Here is a 21,682-nt window from a genome sequence, read left to right as displayed (position 1 = left end):
TCTGGCGGCCCCTCTGCCCGGCCCACGAGGAAGCACCTGCTTCTGCTTGATCATGAGGCTGCCCTGAGCAGTTGCTGGCTGCCTCCCACCAGAAGGCAGGTCCAGGTTTCAGGTCTGACCACTCAAGCCCCACGCACGGGCACCTCATCACTGAGTGGCACTTACTGCCTGGAGGGTCTCACTCTGCCAGCTTGTGCCTGAGCTGCTGAGGCCAAGGGCAATTTCTTAAACAGAAATTTATGGTCCTGGTCCTATGGGGAGGGGAAGCGGGCCTCTCCCCTTGGTCTGACGAGTCGGGTGAGGAAGCCCAGTGCACCCCCCCCCCCAAGGCTGACTTACTCTGCAGGCTCCTCATGGAGGACGTCGTGGAGCCGGGGCGGCCAGCCTGCTGGGGGCCACATAAGGAGAACTGGGGGGACACAGCTGACGCCTTGGCCTTGGGTGGGTTCAGGTCCAGCATCTCCGGGGTGCGGGGGGCCCGGGGCTTGCAGGTGAAGCCTGATGTAAACTCCCTGGAACAGAACGTGCAATGCAGACCCACAGGAGGAAGGAAGGATTTCCCCTTCGGAGCACCAATAGCTGCCAGGCAGGCACTGCCCTGGGCAGGGGGGAGGTAGAATAGGGCACCCAGAGGCATAAATCCTGCCCCATGGAGCTCACATTCTAGGGAAGGAGAGAGATGATGAAAGAAAGAAATGCTAAGAAGGAGATGAAGCAAGGAACATGGGAGACAAAGTGTTAGATCGAATGGCCAGGAGGTGTGGCTGGCAGAGTAATGGCCCCCATTAGTGTCCACATCCTACTCCCTGGAACCGTACACGACAAATGGGAATTAAGGCTGCAGATGTGAGATTATCCTAGATTATGGGGGTGAGCCCAAGGTAATTACAAGTTTCCTTAAAAGTGGGAGAGAGAGGTAGAAGAAGAGATTCAGGGAAATGGGTATGGCCATAAGAAAGGCCCAGAGATGCAACGCTGCTGGCTTTGAGGGTGGAGAAGGGGCCACAAGCCAAGGAGGGCTGGAGGCCTCTAGAAGCCAGAAAAGACAGAGAAGAGATTTGCCCTTAGACCTCTGGAAAGTAACATGTCCTGTGGACACCTTGTTTCCGGCCCAGTGAGCCCTGTGTAGGACTTCTAAGATAATAAGATAATAAATGTGCATTTGTTTGGTCACCAAATTTGTGGTAATTGACCACAGTAGCAATTGAAGACTGATTTAGAAGGGGCAGCCAGGGAAGACCTCGCTAAGAAGGTGACATTTAGCCGCCACACAACCCTGTGTGGCAGGCATTACTACCCCATTTTACAGTTGTCCAAACTGAGGCTCCAAATTCGTAAACTTTCCCAAGGTCACACACGTTACAAGCAGGTAGTGAGGCCAAGACATGAACTCAGTGGGATCTTACAGCCAGCCATTCTCCAGACACTCGCCGCACCCCAGCCCAATGGAGACTGGAGGCCACGTCTGGGAGCCAGCTCCCTTCTCTCTTTTGGTGCCTGCAGCCACCGCAGCTGCGGTTGGGGATGTGAGTCCCCCGCCCAGCCCTTGGCTCTCTGGCTGTCACTGAGCTATAGACAAGCTCAACTCTCATTCCCACGTTGACTTCTGGACCTCTGCTAGCTACATGCTGGTTTTCCTGACAACAACTCTGAAGACTGGAGCCCCAGGCTGTCACCCAGGATTGTTGTCACCATTGAATGAGCTGATGTAAGCACCAGCTCAGCTCCCGGCAGGGAGCAGATGCTCCTGGTCCCACTTCCCTTCAATAACTGGGCGTCTCCATTTGTGGGCTGCACACAGTGGGTGCACAGAGGATACTGTGAACCTGGTGAGTGAGGGTGTGCCCCCTCCACACCCTCAGGACAGGGAGATGCTGACCGTATGCAGGGCTCCCCAGTGGGCAGTGGGGAGTGTGTGTGTGTGTGTGTGTGTGTGTGTGTGTGTGTGTGTGTGTGTGTGTATGCTGGGGGATGAAGCCAGGGACTGTAGGATCTGGTGGCAGGGGAGGAGGCAGTAGGGGCCCCCAAGGGCGGGCTCATGGAAGGACCCAGACTCTTAGTCCTGTTCTGTTGCTCTCTAGCTGGTGACTGAGAGTGAGCAAGTCTGCTGACATTTTGGAAGCCGTATTTTCCCCAAGTGTAAAATATTTTCTATAGAACAGCTCTGAAGCTTCAGTGAGGCAGTGCCCCAGGCCCAGTTGCGGTAAGCGCTTAGTAACTGGGGGTTCGGGTTCTGAGGAGTGTGACTTGGGAGGAAACTGCGTAACTTTTTGACTCATTTCTATATGCCTCCCTTTTTTACACTGAGAATCAATTACTTCAACAATTAGAAAAGTAAAATTTAGACATCTGAAAAGTCTCCAATGTCAAATTTAGAAAAAGACTGGCATAAAAACTGTCCATCTTCTAGACAGGAAACATTTCATACCAGCTTGAAAAAGATGAGGGGGTGGGATTAAGTCCAATGACTTTTTTTTAAACTTTAAGATAATTTTTTTCTTTAAAAAGCAAACTTATCTTTATGTCACTCACAGTATCACCCCTCCAGATGGTGTCCATGTTAGGCCTTTTATCAGTTCACTGGTCAAATTACCCTCCTTGTCTGTGAACTTCCTAAAAGGAGGAATTTGGTCTGGTTGATCTTTGATCCCCAGAGCCCAGCACAGGTCTCAGCACACGTGTGCATTATGAGTGAGTGAAAGAGAAGCAAAACGTTAGGGCAACGGCATCACAAATTACAGCGTATCGATGAGATGAGAGTACACGATCAGTATAAACTGTAAGGATGGGGGCTCCTCAGACATATGAGAGAAAACGGAACAAGGCCAAAAACAGAGCAGTACAGAAGGGCGCGTAAGTATGACTGCAACGATGTGAAAACACGCACGCACCACTGATGCTTTTCTTACATATGCATAGATCAGTCCTTTATGTGGGCTAGAGAGGTGATTTTCCTTTAATATTATTTGGTTCAAATGATTTTTTTTTCTATTTTGCTATTCTATTTCCAACATTTTTATCATTGTGATAGCAGTTAACTATTTAAAAATTCTGGTAAAATAGACATAAGTAAAAATGACGATCTTGACCATTTTTAAATGTGGCCCCAACTACATTTTAAGAAGAAACAATTGAGAGAAATTAGTAAAAGCTACTCAGGTGAACACTGGCCGCTGTTCCTGGCAGTGGTAACGGCAGAGGGGTAGCCTTGGGTTCCCTGGGGATGGCCCATCACACGGTCATGGGACAGGGTGGCTAGATGTGGGGGAGCTAGTTGTGCAGGCCCGGGATGGCCGGCCTGCTTCATTTCATGGGGCCTTAAAGCCAGTGGGCCACAAGGTCAAGTTGCGGGGTGAGGGGCAGCTGAGGGGAGTTGGCAAGTGAAGGGAGAGAAAGGGAATCTATAAGCTCCCAACCCAGGGCAACCAGAAAAGGGCTCCATCCTTTTGGAGAGCAATTTGGCCATGTGTATGAAAACCCGTATGTGTAGGTTAATTTTATGCGTCAACGCTGCTGGGCCATGGCGCCTCGGTATTTGATCAAATATTTTTCTGGATATTTCTGTGCAGGTATATTTTGGGTGAGGTTAAGATTAAATAGGTGGACTTTGAGTAAAGCAGGTTATCCTTCAGAATGTGGGTGGGCCTCATCCAATCACTTCTGGATTTTGGACTTGCCAAGCCTCTACAACCAGGTGAGCCAATTCCTTAAAATAAATCTCTCTAATTATACACACTTCCTGTTGGTTCAGTTCCTCTGGAGAACCCTGACTAATACACTTTAAAAGCCAGCCTACTCTTTGCCCTAGGGTATGACCTTTGTTTGGCCAGGGTGGTAGCGTTGTTGGGGAAAGAGCGCCCTCAGACAGAGGCTCCCTCTGGCTGGCTCCTCCCTCTGGCATTGGACAAAGTAGCCCTTGGCAGACCCCAGGGAGCCCCCTTTGGCTTGGCAGAGCCCACCCCCCGTGAGGTCCTCCAAACCACCTTGAGGGCTGCAGGAGGCGGTTGTGTTGACTGAGGATGCTGGCCGCTGTCACTGAACTCTGCAAGGATGATGGCATCAGCACCCTCTGGGAAGGACACTGCGGGAGGCAGGGGTGGATGGCTGTTGGTGAAGGTCAGCTTGGTCCCTGAATGCCCCCTAGCTATCCCCCCGGGATGGTGAGCTCAGCAGCCTGGGTAGCCAGGAGCCAGAGCCAGGAAATGGCAATGGTCTGGCAGGAGATGCAGCCAGATTAGGGCAGAGCAAAAAAACCACACGGAAAAAGCACATGGACGGCAGTCACTTGCGAGTTAGAAAAAAATAATCTGCTACAGGAACACATGGTGCTGGGTACTAGAAAAAGGTAAACTTCCATATATTGGTAAATTGAGAGGTGCCCCGCGTGACAGGCGATCATGTATTAGAAAAGGCCGGCTCGCTTATACTATCTCTGTTCATCAGTAGGAGCATTGTTTTGGGAGTAGCAATAAAAGGCTTCTGGAGATATTTAATCTTTACTTGCATTTGGAATGCTGCTAAGTCATGATCCCACAGCTGAGCATTCTCACGCCAGATGGACGGAGCTTCAGTCCTCCGGAGGGAGCTACCATTTGCATTAAGGCACAGATGGAGGTGCTCAGTGGTTCCCTAAGTGGACTCTGCTCATTAGGGTCCATAACTGGCTCTCAGCCTTGCTGTGGATATTTCATCTGGGCTGCAACAAAGCTGGGAGAGGGGTGGAGGTCTGGGGAGAGAGCACGCCAGATGAAGGCAAATTTGAAAAGCTCACCAACAGCTCACACGTTTCTGTATGGGTGTGTATAAATGCGCAGTCAAGCTACCCTGGTTTCCCTGGCCTCCTTGTTCTTAGTCTGCAGTTTCTTCTTGCAGGATGCACTGTATGTGGCATCATGAGCTGTCATCTATCTTCTGGGGACAAATGTGATAAGGGAAGAGCATATATGGACACATAGGTAAAATCTCTTTCTTCCTTATTTTCTAAAAGCCACAATACTTGTGGCTGGACAGGAACTTCGACACTGTTTGCTACTGATCCTGGCCTGGGACTGGGCGGACGTCTGGGCTGGCGTGAGAGCTCCCACGGGAGGAGCCCATTCCCTCGCTTGCCCTCAGGCCACATGGAGGGAATGTCCAGGCAAACGCCTTTCTGTCCAGCTGGGCTCCCCTCCATCTCTGTGTGGACCATGTGCCAGCGCCACGCAGGGTGGGACCTCAGCCGATGGCAGGCAGCCGGTGGGTGGCGGGAAAGGCCATGTGACAGCCTGGGCAGCCTGGCCCCTCACCTTCCCGGAGGTGACAGCTGGAAACCAACCCCGCCCATTCCAAGTGCAGGCCAGCCCCTCCAGGCCTGTCTTGACAGATTTCCCGGGAGAGCACCTTGGCTCTTCTTGGGATAAATGCTACCCCCTTTTTAAAAAATGCATTTTCATAGCCTGGTTAACAGGCTACTCAAAGCTAAGGAGTCTAAGAAGGGATAGGAAAAAAGAAAAGGAAAGCTTGGCTCCGGGGAAGGCAGTGGGGTGGTGGGGCCTGAACCTTTTAACTCCCTACATCCCAGGAAGGCAATTTCAACAGCAAGACCAGTTGCAATTGTGCACTGGAGCTGCAATTATTTTTAAGCCACTTCAAAGACTGGGCTAAGAGATAAGAGTTATCATTCTGTCCACTACCCAAACCCCGAGCTCCAGGGCCTTCCGCCGGTTCCGAGCGGTCAAGCAGCACCACTCGTCTTCTGGGGACAGGGACGGCCCTCCTGCTAAAGACTGAGAGAGAGGAGTTGGGGGAAGCTGAGGAACATAGGTCCGCCACTCAATCCATCAGAGAGCCCCCCCACCTTCTCTTACTGATTCATCAAACACATGTTTTGAGCACCTGCTCTGGGCCAGGGTATGGGAACACAGGGAAATGCCCTACACATGGCCCATCTTTGAGGACAGTGGGAGACGGTCATGGAGCATGTGACCACGCAGTGGGCTCCAGGGCCCCTTGCAGGGGGACGTGCTGTGTGACTGGACCTTGGGTTCAGGCGGGAGAAAGGGGTACTTAGCTGAGACCTGGAGCCGCTGGGTGAAGAGGAGGTTGCCGTGGGGGAAGACTACTCCAGGCAGGGCTCAGAGAGTCACTGGGAAGGAGGGGAGGGAACAACAGCATACGTTTCCTTCTTTCCATCCTCCCCTTCCTCAAACAGCGCCCACTAAATAAGAGTTGAATTCAAGTGATTGACAGTAAGGTGAGAGCACCCATGGGTTTAACCCTGAGGGGGCACCTGTGCCCAACAGAGGCTTGGAAGGCCAGCGGGGTAACTGCACTGGAAGTCATGAGGGAATGTTTCCAGGAAGAGAGACTTTGGGGTCCCTGTCTACATGAAAACAGTCATTTCTGGGGAGAGAGATGAGACTCAGAAATGAATTCAGCATTTATAAGAAGAAAAAAGAACTGGCCCCTACTCCGGAAGGGCAGATTTGGCCTGGCTGAGTGGCAAGACTGGCTCCGGGTGGGGCCCTGGGTGCCAGGAGGCAAGGGCAGCAGGGCCCCGCCTCACTGAGGTCTCTCGTTTTGAGCCCACACTTCAGGAGGGTGCCGTGGGCCAGAGAACCCCCCACCCAGCTGACTAGTGTGGGCCCCAGACATTTCCAATCCCAGAGCTCACCTCCAGCCACTCTGAGACAGGAGGAGGCCCAGGAAGGGGAGGTGGTCCTGGGGCCCCAGCCAGTCAGGGGTTGGGCTGGAGGAGACCAGACGCTCGGCCCTCTGGCTCACCCTGCTCTCCTTTACATCCTCAGCCTGGTCAAGGTATCCGGGACTGGCCCCTACCCTAGTCCAGGCTCCATGTCTTTCCTGTGGGCTTGTCCCCACACAGCTCTGCTGGCCCGAAGCCCAAACAGCAGTAGCAGGAGTAGGGGGTGCAGGCGTGCTGCCTGCCCCGAGGAGGGCGACTCCAGCATCCTCCCCGCCCCTCCTCCCCCTGACTCCCTCCACCAGTGGGTGCCGGCTCTGCCAGGCCTTCTGCCTGTTCTCAGTAGCACTGGCAGCTCCAGATGTTCCCACGCCTTCTAGAACTCAGCAGGAATTCCTATTTCTGCAGGGTTTCCATCAGTGGGAGCCTGCAGGAAGGGCAGTAAGGCCCCAATAAAGGGACAATGGCCAGCGGCTGGTTTCTCAGACTCCCCTGGCCTGGGAGGGGGCCACCTCTGCAGGGGTGGGGTGGCTTCTGGACTTGAGGCCGGAAATGGGGGCCTCTCACCACCTCACCCAGCTCCCCAAGTCCCCGCTGCTGCTGAAGGAGCTGCTGATCTGGCAAGTGAGCTGTGATCACAGCTGAGGTAGAGGCCTGTTCACTCAGCACCTCACTGCAGGCGGGGTCGTACTTCCCTATTCTACAGGAAGGTGGAGCACAGAAGGCCTGACCAGCCACCATGGCAAGATTCCTCTAATTCAGAGACTCCCGGGGTGTGGTCACGTCCAACATGTTCCAGAGCATGTTCCAGTGTTCCAGAGCAAGAGCTTTGTGCTCTGTCTTGAAACACTCAGCCTGCAGGGCTCCGCGTGGCCAGGAGGAAGAGGTGGGCTGCGGCCAAGAGACAGGTTAGGTCTGAGTCCAGGGCCAGTGCCCTCCACCCCCAGCAGGTTTCTTCAGAAGGAAGAGGCCTGTGAGATCATCACAAAAGCCCTTTCTAGACTCTAAAGAACCCCTAGTAACCCATCAAGGCCAGTCTGTGCTTATTGGTACAGAGGAAGAGAAAACATCTGCTTTTTTTTTTCCCCTTCCTGGGAGTCCAGTTTCTCTTTTAGGAAGCTGACATCTGAGCCAAACCATTTTACTAACCTCGTTCTTCATCTTTCTCCCCTCCACACCACCTTCTCCAAAAGCAAATTGCTAGGACTGGACATTGACTTCAAGTTACCCCGAATCACACACCCTCCCAAACATGTTCACTTAGCAGTTCTTAAAACTAGTCCCTTGGGCATGTTAATAAGTTTTCTCTCCTTTCCATCTGAAGACCAATAATTCCCGGGTGGTGGGTCCCTCCCCTTGGGCTCTGAGGTTAGCAGGCGTGGTGCCCACACTCCCCTGAGTGTCTCAGAACCACAGTTCAGGCCCCAGAGAAATGCTCCTTTGCTTCCATTGTCAGAGGCCGGGCCTCAGAGGAGCCTCCCCAGGACACTCCCCATCCCTACCTGGAAGTCTCTCCACTGTCCGGGGCCTGGGGTACCTCCCGAGGCCGCCTAGGGGCCCCCGCTGGGGGCAGGCGGGGCTCTCCTGGCCGTCCTGCTGGCAACCACTCTCCCGGCTTGGCGTCGATGGCGGCTGGAAAGGAGGAGAGAGAGCTCAGTTGACTTCTGCTCTGGAAGCTCTTTGAGGATGCTCTTTACTGGGCAGGGCCGTGGAGCCAAGAAAAGCACACACCCCAGGCCAGTCCCTGATGGCTCCTGGCGCCTATGGAGGGGCCTTGTTTACTTGTGCAGCTTGGGAACTTTCCAGACGACCACTTGACGTCCTTATAACCTGAGGGAGCAGCAGGCTCGCTCTGGCTGGCCCACACGCAGCATAGGGAAGCACAGACCATGACCCCCCTGCCCCCTTCACCCCCACGCCTCTCAGGGAAAAGCCAACAAAACCCAGAATTGTCTCCTGGGCCCCTGCTTGGCACCGCCGCACAGCGGCATGGAGACACTGAAAAACTATTTATTTTTACCTGAAGTTCAAGTTCAACTGGGGGTCCTATATTTTTATTTGCCAAATCTAGCACCCCCAGAGGTGGGGCTCTCTTTGCCCTGAGCTGCCCCAGGCTCCTTCAGGCCTGAATCCCTCAGTCCTCCCACAGGGGCAGGAACCTCCCTTATACCAAAAACAAGGACTAGACCACCTGGGTCATCCGTGAGACCACAGGACAGCGATGGGAGAAGTCCCAGATGACACTGCCGAGGATTTCTCCCGAGGCTCCAGGACGGGCCTATTCTGTATTTCATGTGACATGGACCCTCCTTCTCTGGCCCCATTTCCTCTCTCCTCCTTCTACAGCAAAAGGGGTCCATGTCGCTATCAAAGCAACACTGGGACAAAGTCTGGATTCACTGCTTCCTTAATCCAAGCTCCTTTCAGCTCCTTCATTAAAAAAAAGAAATCTCTCTAGTACCTGTGCAATATGGCCTCGACTTTATCTTAGAGTCTTCCCTGAAGGTCTCCTCAAAACCACAGAAAGGGGCATGGCTTTGATTGCCACGTAACTCTCTTCTGACCCACATAAGGACTCTGCTTCTGGTATGGAACCCAATGGCTGGCTTTATTTACAGTCCACACTGGACAGTTTCCACCCAGAGCTGGGACTGGAACCAGAAATTCGGCCTTCTCTGATCTGTTCTTCAACGGACAACTGGCTAGCTTGTCTGTGACCTCTGCTCAGTGTGCTTATAATAAGACCCAGGACACCAGACATAGGTGTATGAAATAATAGTTGAGTGGAACCACACACAAGTGCTGGGCTACACAGGGAAAATCCCAGGAGAGTTAATGGCGTTACAAGATGGCGCCCAGGGGTAGGTAGCCCTCCAGGAGGAGCCTTCCCGGGAAGGTGGAGGTGAGGGACAGGTGGCAAAGCCCCCTGGCAGGAGGGAGGAGGAATGAAGCTGAGCTCTCTGGAGACCCTCTGAGGTCTTCTTGGTTTGTCACCAAGCTACCCACTTCCCCCCTTGCCTACTCCTCCACTTTGGCCACATGGCAGACTTTCAGAGCCCACCCTGGCCCCCAAATATCAGAGCCACTAGGAAGAGCCGGAAGCTGGGAGGAGAAGGGCAGCTGCGTGCATGCCCCTGAGGCTTCCTGGGACAAATTTCTGTTTTCCTACCTATTAATCCAATTCAAACAGGGCTGGCATTTTACCTCCAGGGTCCACTGACAAGCCATGTGATTTTGATATCCTGGAGAGTCTTGGTTGAGGGGGAAATGAGAATAACTTCCCTCAAGCTAGTATCTTGCAAAATTCTAAGTCACATTCTTGGCTTTTTTATCTTGAGAACCATTTCCTTTTGGCTTTGTGGGGCTGAGTCCTTTGCTTAAAAATAATGTACTTTCCGGCTCCACATTCAACTGATCAGGCAGTTGGAGGATCCTGTCGGTTCCTCATCAGGAGTTCTGCCTTCAGTGCTGACCGAAAGCACAGGTGTGAAGGCAGTGTCCTGAGCAGCCCCGACGTGAGGGCTGTGGGCTCCCACGGGTCTCGAGGTGGGACCTTAGTTCTCAGCATGAGTGAAGTGAAGGCCAGGAGGCCAGACTTGGTAGCAAGTCATGTGTGAGAGGACCTGTGGGGATTAGCTGGGCGAGGCCAGAATGGGAGAGGGGGACAAGGTGAGAGAGAGCCGAGACGTGGGAGAAAGGGCTGGACAAGCAGGACCGGATGGACGGAAGGGAGGAGAGGAAGTCAGATCAGCCCACACCCGTGAAGGAATAAAACTGGAGACAGTGAGGATGAGGATGGCCACGCAGCCCACCACCGTCCTCACTCCCCAGTCGTGGCACTCGTACTGGCTGAGCCCAAACGCAGCCTCAGAACCAGTCTCCACGCAGCACTTCAGCCCATTAGCTGAAGCCTGTGTGCACCCATCCTCATGTGGAGGCTGGGTGAGAAGAGGAAGCGATGGAGGCGGCGACACCAGGTGGGGGAGTCCAGGGGTCCACGGAGGAGGCAAGGGGCCTGGGGTGGCTGGGGCTGTGTCAGCCTGAAAGTGGGTAGAAGGAAGAACAGAATCTGCCCCAGAAATGGAATCTATGTTCATTAAATGACCGAGAGAAAGCTGTTAACCTGGATGCTTGGCTTCTCCAAGGGGAGAACTTTTGTCAAGTAAAAGGATTTTAAAGGAGGACTAAGGGTGCTGCTGGCCTGAGGTGGAGAGAAGGCCTTGCAGGGCAGGAGAAAGAGATTTACATGCCGGTGTCTGGCCAGGGGAGTGAAGCTGGACCGCGGGTTAGTGTTCTGGAGTCCACCGAGGCAGGCGGGCAGTGGATGGGCTCCCAGGATGGGAGTCCGGGATCCCAGTGGGGCCTGAATGAATAGGAGCAGGTGGAGGGTGAGACCCGAGGATCACACGGCCTCAGTGTCCAGAGCAGGCTCCCAGGTGCGCCCGACCGCACGACTTGGGAAGACCAGCTGCCTGGCCCCAGAGGGCCCATCTGGAGGGGCGGGGGAGCAGCTGCTGCCTCCCCAGGGAGAGGCACTGGGAACTGCTGGTGATCACCAGGGCCAAGTGACTGGTGGGTACCCACTGTTTTCATGTGAGGAACCTGAATTTAGCAGGGCCCAAATCAATTGTTGTTGAAGATAACAGTAATGTCTATGTCGCCAGCAGCAGCAGCAGCTGCCACTCAGCTGTCTGTATCCCTGACAATTGCAAGGGCCTCCACCCCGCAGGTAATGGAATGATAAATCTTTCCAAATACAGGACCATACTTACAATCGGTGCAAGACTGAGGGCCACTCCGGTGGCATTTGGGTAAAACAAGGATATTATGATAAAAAGTTACCCTAAGTGCAACTTGTTGGACGTCCAGGCCTATAAAACTTGAAATCATTTTTAATTCAGTGGCATTAGGTCAAATTGGCAAAAATTGTTAGACCACCTAAAACCTCCACCCTGGCGGCAGAAATCTGTGGATGAAATATCGAGCTAATCATCTCTTAGGGAAGGCATATTACTGTTTGCAGCTCTAACAAAACACATGTAAAATAACAGATGATCAAAGTTGGCCATCCTTCTAAAACTGCTTATTATCAAGAGACCCTCTCCCAGAGTCCCAAATAACCTGGCTTTCTCCTGGCTCTGACAGGCCTACTGCTCAGAACTGGGGATCAGAGGCTTTTGAATCCAATTGTGAGCAGATCATAAAAGCCTGCATATGTTTCTCATACTGGAATCTGACCTGATCCTCTGTTGTTTTTCCTTCTTGAATGGAGATTAGAGTCTTATCTGACCTGTTCATATCCTTTTAATTTCCTCTTGAAAATTAAAAAAAAAAAAACCTTGTACATTTCTAATTCAAAACATATATTTTTTCTGGCATCTAAAAAATACTTTTATTCCCCCATCAGTCTCTGGTGAATTCAACCAGATGCTTCAAAATGTGTTTGAATCCCACAGTAGCTGTTGCTACTAGTCACACATTTCTGACTCAATTCAGCTCTCTAACACGTGGCTGACCGCCTCAGCCCCAGAGTGTGGGGGGCACCAAAGCTTTGGTCATAGATCTACATCATTCTGAGAGTCCTACTTCAAAATCTCACATTAAACATGGCTTTCCCCAATCAGAAATCTTTTTCAAATAGCTTACAGATGTGAGCAGTGGACACAGTGCTCGGAGAGAAGGGGTCTGGAGGAAAAGCCCAGGGGCAGGTCTGGCTGCATGGTCACAGGCCCCTGGGCCTCTACGCACAGGTAGTGGTTGAGATCAGAGGGCTTCCCAGGAGCGAATGTGAGACCAAGGCCTTTCTGGGTCGGTAACTCTGCTGCTTTGTAAGAGTCTAGGCATCACCAGTCCCCCAGCTGCCCCCCAGTCCAGAGCTGCCCCAGCCCCACAGCTGCCCCCAGTCCAGAGCTGCTCCCAGTCTCACAGCTGCCCCCAAGTCCTACAGCTGCCCCCCCACCCCCCACGCTGCCAGAGTTCTTACACGGATAGGAAACGCCAGGCTCAGAAGCACCAGGCTTGCCCCCTTTGCAGACTGGAAGGTGCGCGTTCAGCAGGGACGGAAGGGAGCCGTTCCTGGCGTGTCGGGCTGTCTGAGGAGACACGGGATGGTTTTCCAGCCTGGAGGGAAAAGTGAAAGCAATAAATACAGATAGGAGATACTGGACTGCTGACTACGGTGTAGCGTCAGTAAGTGGAAGTGCCTGAAGTTCTTTTGTTAAACTGGAGTTAACAGACATTAAATCTCTTTAAGAAACTAGGAAGTGCCCTTACTTCACTCTCATTAGCTCTTATAAATTTACAGTGAAACGTGGCTTATTATTTTTCTAACACACAATTGTGTCTTTTGGCTTTGATGACTCGGCAGCATGATACTTCAACCAAACAATTTAAAGCACCAATCTTCTGGGTTTACCTCCAAGGATGAAGCTGATTAGCCAAGGGATGAAGCCAACCAGAAAAGACATGACGTGCCATGTCAGCCGTGACAACCAGAGTCAGGCAGGAATGGCACCAGGGAAGAGCTTGTTTTCTAACGGTGTGTGCAGTGCCTCACGCTGGCACCCGGGGCGGAGGAGACGCATTCAGCCAGCAGACATGCACAGGGCGCCTGCGAGAGACGGGGACCTGGGCCAGCACATCACATAAAGGCAGGGTGGCGTCTCAGGTCAACCTTCACAACAGAACAGAGGAAGGTTCTCCAGTGTGGGCAGAGCGGCACAGTGCTCACTCCCCCTCAATAAGGGGACACTAGCCACCTGCTCCAGCAAAGGCTGGGTGAGGACACACCATGGCAGGCGTGTGCCTGCCCTTCCGAGGGATGGGCCCCCTGAAGAGGCTGTTCTTGAATGTCAGTTCCAGTAGCAAAGACAAACAGACATTTAACTGCCCTGTGGGGCAGGAAAACCTGTGTGTGTGTGTGTGTGTGTGTGACAGAGAGAGAGAGACAGAGAGAGACAGAGACAGAGACAGAGACAGAGGCATAGAGACTCAGTCAGTCCTGGAGTCTGAGCTGGGGTTTGCCAGGGGCCCAAAGAGGGAACATTTCCCAGCAGGGGTGGCACCATAAGCAAGGTGAAGACACACACACACAAAAGGCATATACTTCTGCTGCTTTGTCAGACAGATCTACTGCATCCAAAAAATGCAGACTGGAGGCTGCAAGTGTCCTGGGGAGCTTGGAGCTTCAAGGGCTGAGGTTGGGGAGAATCAATTAAGAAGGAGCTGGTTGGCCAGATTCGACTTGGTCTCTAGGGGAAATAGGAGTCACAGAGATGACGTTTCATGACGATGTGCTAGAAAGATCATTCTGTCTGTAGTCGTGGAGGGTGGACCTCGGTAGGGAGAATGGTTAGGAGGCTCTCCTTGGCCTGGGGAGAAAGAGATGGCTCAGGAGGGCAGACAGAAGGGCCAGAGCCAGGAGAGCAGGTGGGAGGGAGAGGGCTGGGTGGCCCATAGGATGAGATCCTGGCTTGGGTGTCTGGGGGTGTTAACATCATTCCATGAAGCAGGGGGCTCAGAAGTGGTGTTCATCCAAGAAATGCTGAACTGGGGGTGCTGTGGGGCCACATCTAGCCCTGGGGGGCAAGTCTGGGCTGGAATCAGAGATTTGGGGGTCAGCAGCGTGTAATGGGAAAACAAGCAGGATGGGATGGGGACCTTAAACGGGGCCCGCAGGACACAGTGTTTTAGGAGGAAGGGGGTTGGGAATCGGAGAACAGCCCACAGTGGCTGTGGGTTGGAGGTGGGAGAGCTATCAGGAGGGTGGTCACCAGTGGCAACCGAGAGATGCCAAGTGCCGGAAACTGGAGGGCCACCTGTGGCCATGGCAGCAATAACTCGCTGGAGTCACTGCCAGACCACGTGAAGGGCTGTGAAGGGAAGGAGGACGGGGCAGGGAAGTAGCCAGAGGCCAGGGGGTGAGGGAGGCAGGGAGATGTGAAGCCTGGTGAAAGGCCTTGGGAAAGAAGGCAGCGGAGGGGAGGCTGAAGATGGAACAAAAGAGGTGTTAAATGAAGGGGCAAAGTTTGGGCAGTGACAGTGGAGAGAGGATCCAAGAAGGATGAGGCTTGGCAGAGGGGAGGTGGGAGAGGCCCTCATCCCATGCTGGGGTGAGAGAGGGTCCCACATTGCACGGGAGTGACTATATGCATTATTGTCTTCTCTTAAATGGATTATGACTATATATTTAATGGAGGCACTGGGGATTGAACTCAGGATCTTGTGCATGCTAAGCACACACTGTACCACTGAGCTATACCCTCCCCGCATATTTGTTACTTTTAACCTTTTTTTTGATTTTAAAACCAGTGCTTATCATGAAAAGTTAAAAAAAAAAAAGAAAATATAGAATGTCCTGCCCTCCCAATACCTAGACACTACCCCTATTAATATCTGGTATCTTTCTACTCTTTTTAAAATGCAAATGTATACTTAAAAAACAACAACTTGGGATCACTGTACATGGCCAGCAGGCTAGATCCACACTATTTTATAATTTGCATTTTACTTAGCAACATATTGTGAGGCTTTCCCACGTATTAAATATTCTTCTAAGTGTTATTTTCAATACTGTTTTGTGTGGCTAATATAGTTTAACCAGCCTCCCACTTTGGGCTTTTGATTTCTCATTTTATAAATAATGTTTCAATAAATATATATACACGTATACCTGCAATATATATCTGATTACTTCTCAGGATAAAATCCTAGGCGTTGACTGCAGTAATCCTAGGGATTACTGACTGCAAAAGTACCAGCGTCTGGTATGCGTGTAATGCATACTATCAGAGTGTCCCCAAGATCACTGAGATTCTTGATTTATGTACACTCTTAGCAACACTGGTTATCAGAGGGTGCCGGTTGTGCATGGAGAGTCATATAAACTTTTTTCAAGAGGCTGACCTGAAGATACTGGACGTTAACTTTGCGCCACCTGCCATGCGGAGCACCCCTGCACTCTGCCGTCACCTACTTACCACGTTACAGCCACTCTCTCTCCCCTACCTGGCGGCTTGCTCTGCATGCTTCTGAGAATAGGGACCACATCTCCTTTATTTTTGCATCCCTAGCAACTGACACGCAGAAGTGTTACAAATGTTTGCTGAATTGGCCTGATGGAGGGAGCTGGTGATGGGGCAATTGCTTGGTTAGAGTGGAAGGGCTATCATGTCGAGAAAATGAGGGGCTCTCATTCCTGGCAGGAACCACTTCCGCAAGTCAGGGGACAGCCACGTGGGCTCTCCAGGCATGGAAAAATGCCCTCTTTCCCTCAATACCAGGTAGAACATTTGATCCAAAAATGAACTGTGCCCATTGGTTAGATCTTACATTTATTAGATTCCTTTTACACTTCTCTCTGACTACGTATGTTATTGTTGCCTCTTTGTGAAGCCAGGATTTTAGTAAGTTTAAAAAATAATTTTACAGTAATTTTTAAAACGATGATTCAGTGTCCTCTTTCTCATCTCAAGCAAGATGAATTTTATTAATTCCTGTTACTACTTCCATTCAAAAAACAGTATATTTATAAACTGGATTCACTAGTAGTTGACACTTGGCTATGTTCCAGATCCAAAAAGCAAACACAAAACCCCTCAGATATAAATGACATTTTGGGGATGATTAGTAAATACTGATATACTATATATTATTAAATTAAGGTTAACTTTCTTAGGTGTGATAATGTGGGTAAATAAAAGAATAATCTCATTCTTAGGAGATGTGTGCTGAAAGTGTGCCACCTTCTTTCAAACAGTTCTGGAAAAAAAAAGTGTATGTGTGTAAATTGTATATTATGCAGAGAGAGAGCGAGAAAGAGAGAGAGAGAGGGAGTGAAAGTGAGAGCGCACAAATATGGCAAAATGCTAACAGCTGGAAGCTCTTCACTGTAATATTCTTGTGACTTTTCTGTAGGTTAAAAAATACAGGTTGTAGATATAAGAGAAAAAGGCATGATATTAGTCTACATATTAATGATTAAAAATAAAAACCTTGAAATATGAAGCACATGAGGACTAGTTTTGAAATTAAATCAAACAGATCTCAGAGCACCAGAATCTATTTACAGCCGAGAAAAATTTACAGGTCAGGTCCTGGAGGGGCAGCATCGGGAGCGGGGGTTCCAGTGTCCTCAGCATCCGTGCACAGAGGTCTGCAAGGGCAGGCATGTCTGTGTTTTGTCTGTTGCTGTATCCCCACTGCCTGATTGTTCATTTCAAATGACTATAGAGTAAACCTGTAAACAACCAAACTGCCCAGCTCTAGGGGATAACTAAGCAAAATACATCATTTTCACCTGGAATATTTTGTGGTCAACATTTGTTGAATGAATAAATGTAGGTTTTTGCCTGCTCTCTATAACCCCCTTATTCATACCTGTTTCTCTCCAGCACTTTCTCCAGACTAGAAGGGAGTCCACCCTTCTAGAGGCTTCTCCCAGCCCAAGCTGGACTGCCCAGTCTGGGGCTCTCCTGGAGCCCACAGGGGTCAGGTCCCCAGACCAGAGGCTCTGGGTAGCCAGACTAGTTTCATTTCTATAAATGAGGTAGGAGCAAGGCTATGAAGAAAGAATAAGGCCTGGCAGCCAAAAATGCATACAGTTGTTTTAAAAAGTCATCTAAAAATAAGTTGATGGCATCTTAAACTGTGACACTCCACCCTAACAAAGGGCCTGGTGCTACGGTGAGAGGCTGTGGAAAAGGGCAAGCGTCCTTTCTGGGTAGACCCACTATTCCTTCTGGTCTTTTCCTTTGCAATTAGATTGGCCAACACTAGGCTTCTCCTGGATAAAGGCTGTAGGTGGCCCTGGAGAATCTGAAATCCAACCACTTCATTTTTCGGAAGAAGAAACCTGGGGTGAAGAGGGAGATTCAACCTCTTTCCTTACAAAAAATCCCCAAAAGATAAATAATAAAGAGATAAATGCTTTTCAATGTGAACATTTTATTTTGAATTTTAAAATACATACATCTTACACTGCAGTTAATCAAAATGAAGCTTAAGAAAGTAACTCCCTGCCTCTTTTAGCCCGGACTTACGCTGGGTACCCGGTCCTGTGGCCGCCGGGGGTGACGGGCCGGCGCAGGGGCTCACTGCTGCCCCACTGCCCACCGGCCGCCCCCCTCCGCCTCGCCTTCCCGGTGTTGGTCATGATCTGGGGGAAGCAAAGAGGAAACAGGGCTGGAGAAATCATCTAGCTGAGAGCTGACCTAGAAGTTCTAACCGACTATATCTAATAAATTAATCAGAGGCTTTGTGAATAAGTGAGGAAGGATCATGACATGGATTATTCAGATAAACAGGAAGTCTTGGGGGGAATCCTTTTAGGTTTGCATATTATACCATTTAGCAGTATAAATTTTTTAAAAAAGCAAAATCAAACCATGGAAAAGGGAGAAGAATAGAGATACTTATCACATCTCTGGAGAGGACTGACTTTTGAAAGTAAGAAGGGAAAAAGATGGATTTAGTTTCATAAAAAACTAACATTTCCACAAATATAGTATATTAAAGACAAGCCAAATTAACATGTAAACAATAAACTGGGAAGAAATATTTGCAGCAAATGTAACAGATTAAAGGTTAAAAATTTAGGTAGATAAGGAATTCTTACATATCAACGGATAAAACACTAAATAGATAACTGGGCAAAGAATTCAAAAAGCCAAGGCACAAAACAGAAAATATCACCAGCAAAGAGAAGAAAAAAATGATCAACTTTACAAGTAACTAGAACCTGCAACTTTACAAAAAAGGTATTCTTCAATTATTAAATGAGTGACAGTTAAAGACATGATCCCATCCACTGCTGGTACGAGTTTGAAATGTCAGTGACATATAAATTTGAGAAAGTAATTTAGCATTTTATATCAAGTCATAAAAATGTTCATATCCTTGGGTGATAAACCCTAGTGAAAATCCAAAATAAGGAAAATGATAAATAAAAAAGTTGTTTATTACAAAATTATTATATAGTAAACTGGCATAATTCAACTGTTTAGTAATAGGGGAATAATTAAGTAAAACATGGCATATTCATTTGAAATATTATATGGCTATTTACAATGATAAAGACTAGGTAATAGGTGGCGGGTATAGCTCAGTGGTATAGAGTGCATGCTTAGAGTCCTGGGTTCAATCCCCAGTACCTCCATTAAATAAATAAGAAAGAAACATAATTATACCCCCTGCCAATAGTAAAAAAAAAAAAAAAAAAGACTAGGCTATGAAGAAAGGTGTTTATTTAAAATATTTTAAGTCAGGTTCCAATGTTAAACATAAGTGAGGATTCCCATGATGCTAAAAATACACAAAAAGACTGGAAGGAAATGAACACTAAAATGATTATAGTGGCTCCATATGATAGAACCAAGAATAATTTTTCCACTCTCTATCCTCCAACTCTTCTGAAATATGGTTATATTATGTTAATAATTAAGAAAATTTCTTTAAAAAAGGCATCAGTGTGAAATTGGTGAAATCTGAATACAGCCTGTGGACTGTATAAACATCAGTCTCCTGGTTCAGTATGTGCTTCAGTTACCTCTGGGGACGCTGGGTGAAGGGTGCAAGGGACTTCTCTGTACTACTTTTTCAACTTCCTGTGAATCTATAGCTATTTCAAAATTAAAAAAAAAAAACAGAAAAAATTTTAATTGGAATTACATCTTTGATTTCTTGACTTCTGCTGAGAAGCTATTTGGGCTTTTCTAGTATTTGAGGTAAGGAAGAAGGAAAAAAGGGCCAATTTCCTGTGGGAGAGACTCCCCAGGCCTCCCCTGTGCTGGGGGAGCAGCTGCCAGCTGGAGGAGCGGGCAGGGTGGTGGGGTGGCGGGGGCAGAGGGAAGGGAGTGCGAAGGGGAAAAATGGGGAGACAGGAGGTGGGAGACCTCCACCCTCTTAGAGGAAATGGAATATAATTAAGCTTCCCAATAAGAACTAAAATGCAGTTTCATTTCCCTTTGTATCTCTTGAGAAATTTACAAAAGATGGTTATTTTAACTGCAATCACTTAATACGGCTATCTGCTTCTACTCCGACTTTCTTTCTGTCATGCTGTTCCTATCTAGTATCTAGGGTCAAATTCACACGTCTGCCTCATCATCAGACACATGACTCTTCCTTTCCTCTCCAATTTGTCAGTCAGAACACCTGGGTCTTTCCACAGAAGACGAAGTCTTAAGCTACCGGAAAGGGCAACAGTGAGCATGTGGGAACCCTCTGCCCATGCCCCTCTGCACTGTCCTTCTGAGCTCATCCCTTCTGATTCCCTCGTAGAGGAGAGAGAACAGAGCACTTATATTTGAGAGTGTTTCAGCCTTTGGGAAACGCTGTCGGCCATACTATCTCCTTAAAACATCACAGGCCTAACTAAGAAATACTTTAAGGTGGGTGGTATTTGTCCTCCCCAGTGGATGAGGAAACTGGGTCAGCCCTGTGGGAAGAACCATCCGGTGTGTCATCAGAAAGCCTGAGGAAAGGTCCTTGGTGAACAGGGTTGATGTAAGGGCCCAGCAAACTGGGTTGGGCGCTCAATGTCTCAGAGCAGCGCTTTCTAGAGGGCTTGTTTCCTGTTCCCCTCCCAACCTGCTGTGCTTGTGGGCCTCACGAGGGCTCCAGGGCCTTCTCTGGGCACCTCAGTTGCAAAGGAGCCTTTTGGGGCTAGAAAGATCTTAAAGTGTATCTACCAACAACATGCTGTCTACACTGAGTTCCACAGAAATGCTTCCAGGGTTGCTGGGAGAGAAGCGAAGGGCTCCTGACAACCATCTTACTCATCAGAGGAACTCAGCTCCCATCTGTGTCACAGACGGAGATTTTGTTCAAAAAAAGATTCTCCTACCAAAAAAAAAAAAAAAAAATACAGCATATTTAACTACAATAAAAAATGCAGTATGTGATTTAGCTGAATACAATTTATTCAGTTGTAAAAGATGGTCAACACTTGTCAATTTAGGTAAATAATTTCCCATTTACTAGATTTTGAGTATTGGTGAATCACTTAAAGCAATTATGACATGTTACAGAGCAGGATGAATTTTGGTAAGAAAATACAGGCACATAATACATCTATGAATCTATACACACAGAAAATAACCTGGATGCTGAAGGAGACACCACTAGCTGTCTACCCAATATTCATTCTCTTTCTTGACCAACAACACTCTCATTTTGTTGGCACAGAAATGTGTCTACTTAAAAACACCTTTCCAGACTCCCTTGCAGCTAGGAGCGATGTGACCCAGCTCAGACCAATAAGAAGTAAGTGGAGGTCGCCAGAGGGAGCTTTGGGGAAAGGACTGCCTAAGGGGAGGATTTGGCAGGCCTGTACGTCTGACCTTCCTCCTAACTTTATCGTGATCTGTGCAGGGAGCTGCATCCATCATCTTATGACAAAGAGGTGACAAGCATATGGACAGCGAACTGACTAACTGAGGCAGAGCTACTGTGGAGATGCTAGGCCTCAAAAGGTGCCCTTGCAATGTGTTTACATGGGCATATGTTTTTGTAAAATTTGCAAAAGTAGCATGTTTTAACTGTATCACTTAATACTGCTGTTTCTTTTTACTCCAACTTTCCTTGCCACACTCCCCCTCCTGTTGGTGGCATGGTGTTGGAATGGCTAAAGACAATTGGAATTTAGCTAAGGGGATGGTGGGTGACATGTACTTTGGGTTTAGTGTGAAGTATTTATATGATTCCCTGTCACTTCTGTGCATAGCCAGATAATCTCTAGCTGTCCTGGTATGGAAGTGGCTTCTAAGAATTCCACCTGTCACCAGGATATGAAGAGTCAGTGTGCAAGAAAACTTGAAATGCCCTCAAATCTTCCAGTTTACTTATAAAAGACATTTAGGAAGGTTTCCCCAATTTCCTTCTCTGGTTTCGGTTTTTGCTGCGAGCAAAACAGGGCCAGCTGCAAGTGCCTGGTGCTTCTGTCCTGTCTCCCTCCGAGGGGCTGGGCCCTGCCCCTTGGCCGGCTGTGCCCACTCCCTGTGCAGA

The 21,682-nt window shown here is 49.2% G+C and overlaps 1 protein-coding gene across 1 annotated transcript in view; it reads right to left on the bottom strand.

The window, feature by feature from the left end:
• Window positions 1–21,682, bottom strand: part of ARMC9 (armadillo repeat containing 9) — a 143,598-nt gene that overhangs the window by 3,304 nt on the left and 118,612 nt on the right. Inside the window, 4 exon segments of the mRNA XM_006183280.3 lie at window positions 340–512; window positions 8,182–8,311; window positions 12,663–12,799; window positions 17,719–17,834. Coding sequence (XP_006183342.2) covers window positions 340–512; window positions 8,182–8,311; window positions 12,663–12,799; window positions 17,719–17,834 — 556 coding nt within the window.

This window comes from Camelus ferus, chromosome 5, assembly GCF_009834535.1.
Source record: "Camelus ferus isolate YT-003-E chromosome 5, BCGSAC_Cfer_1.0, whole genome shotgun sequence".
NCBI lineage: Eukaryota > Metazoa > Chordata > Mammalia > Artiodactyla > Camelidae > Camelus > Camelus ferus.
The sequence above is the reverse complement of the archived record's forward strand: the minus strand, read 5'-3'. Positions and strand labels throughout refer to the sequence as shown.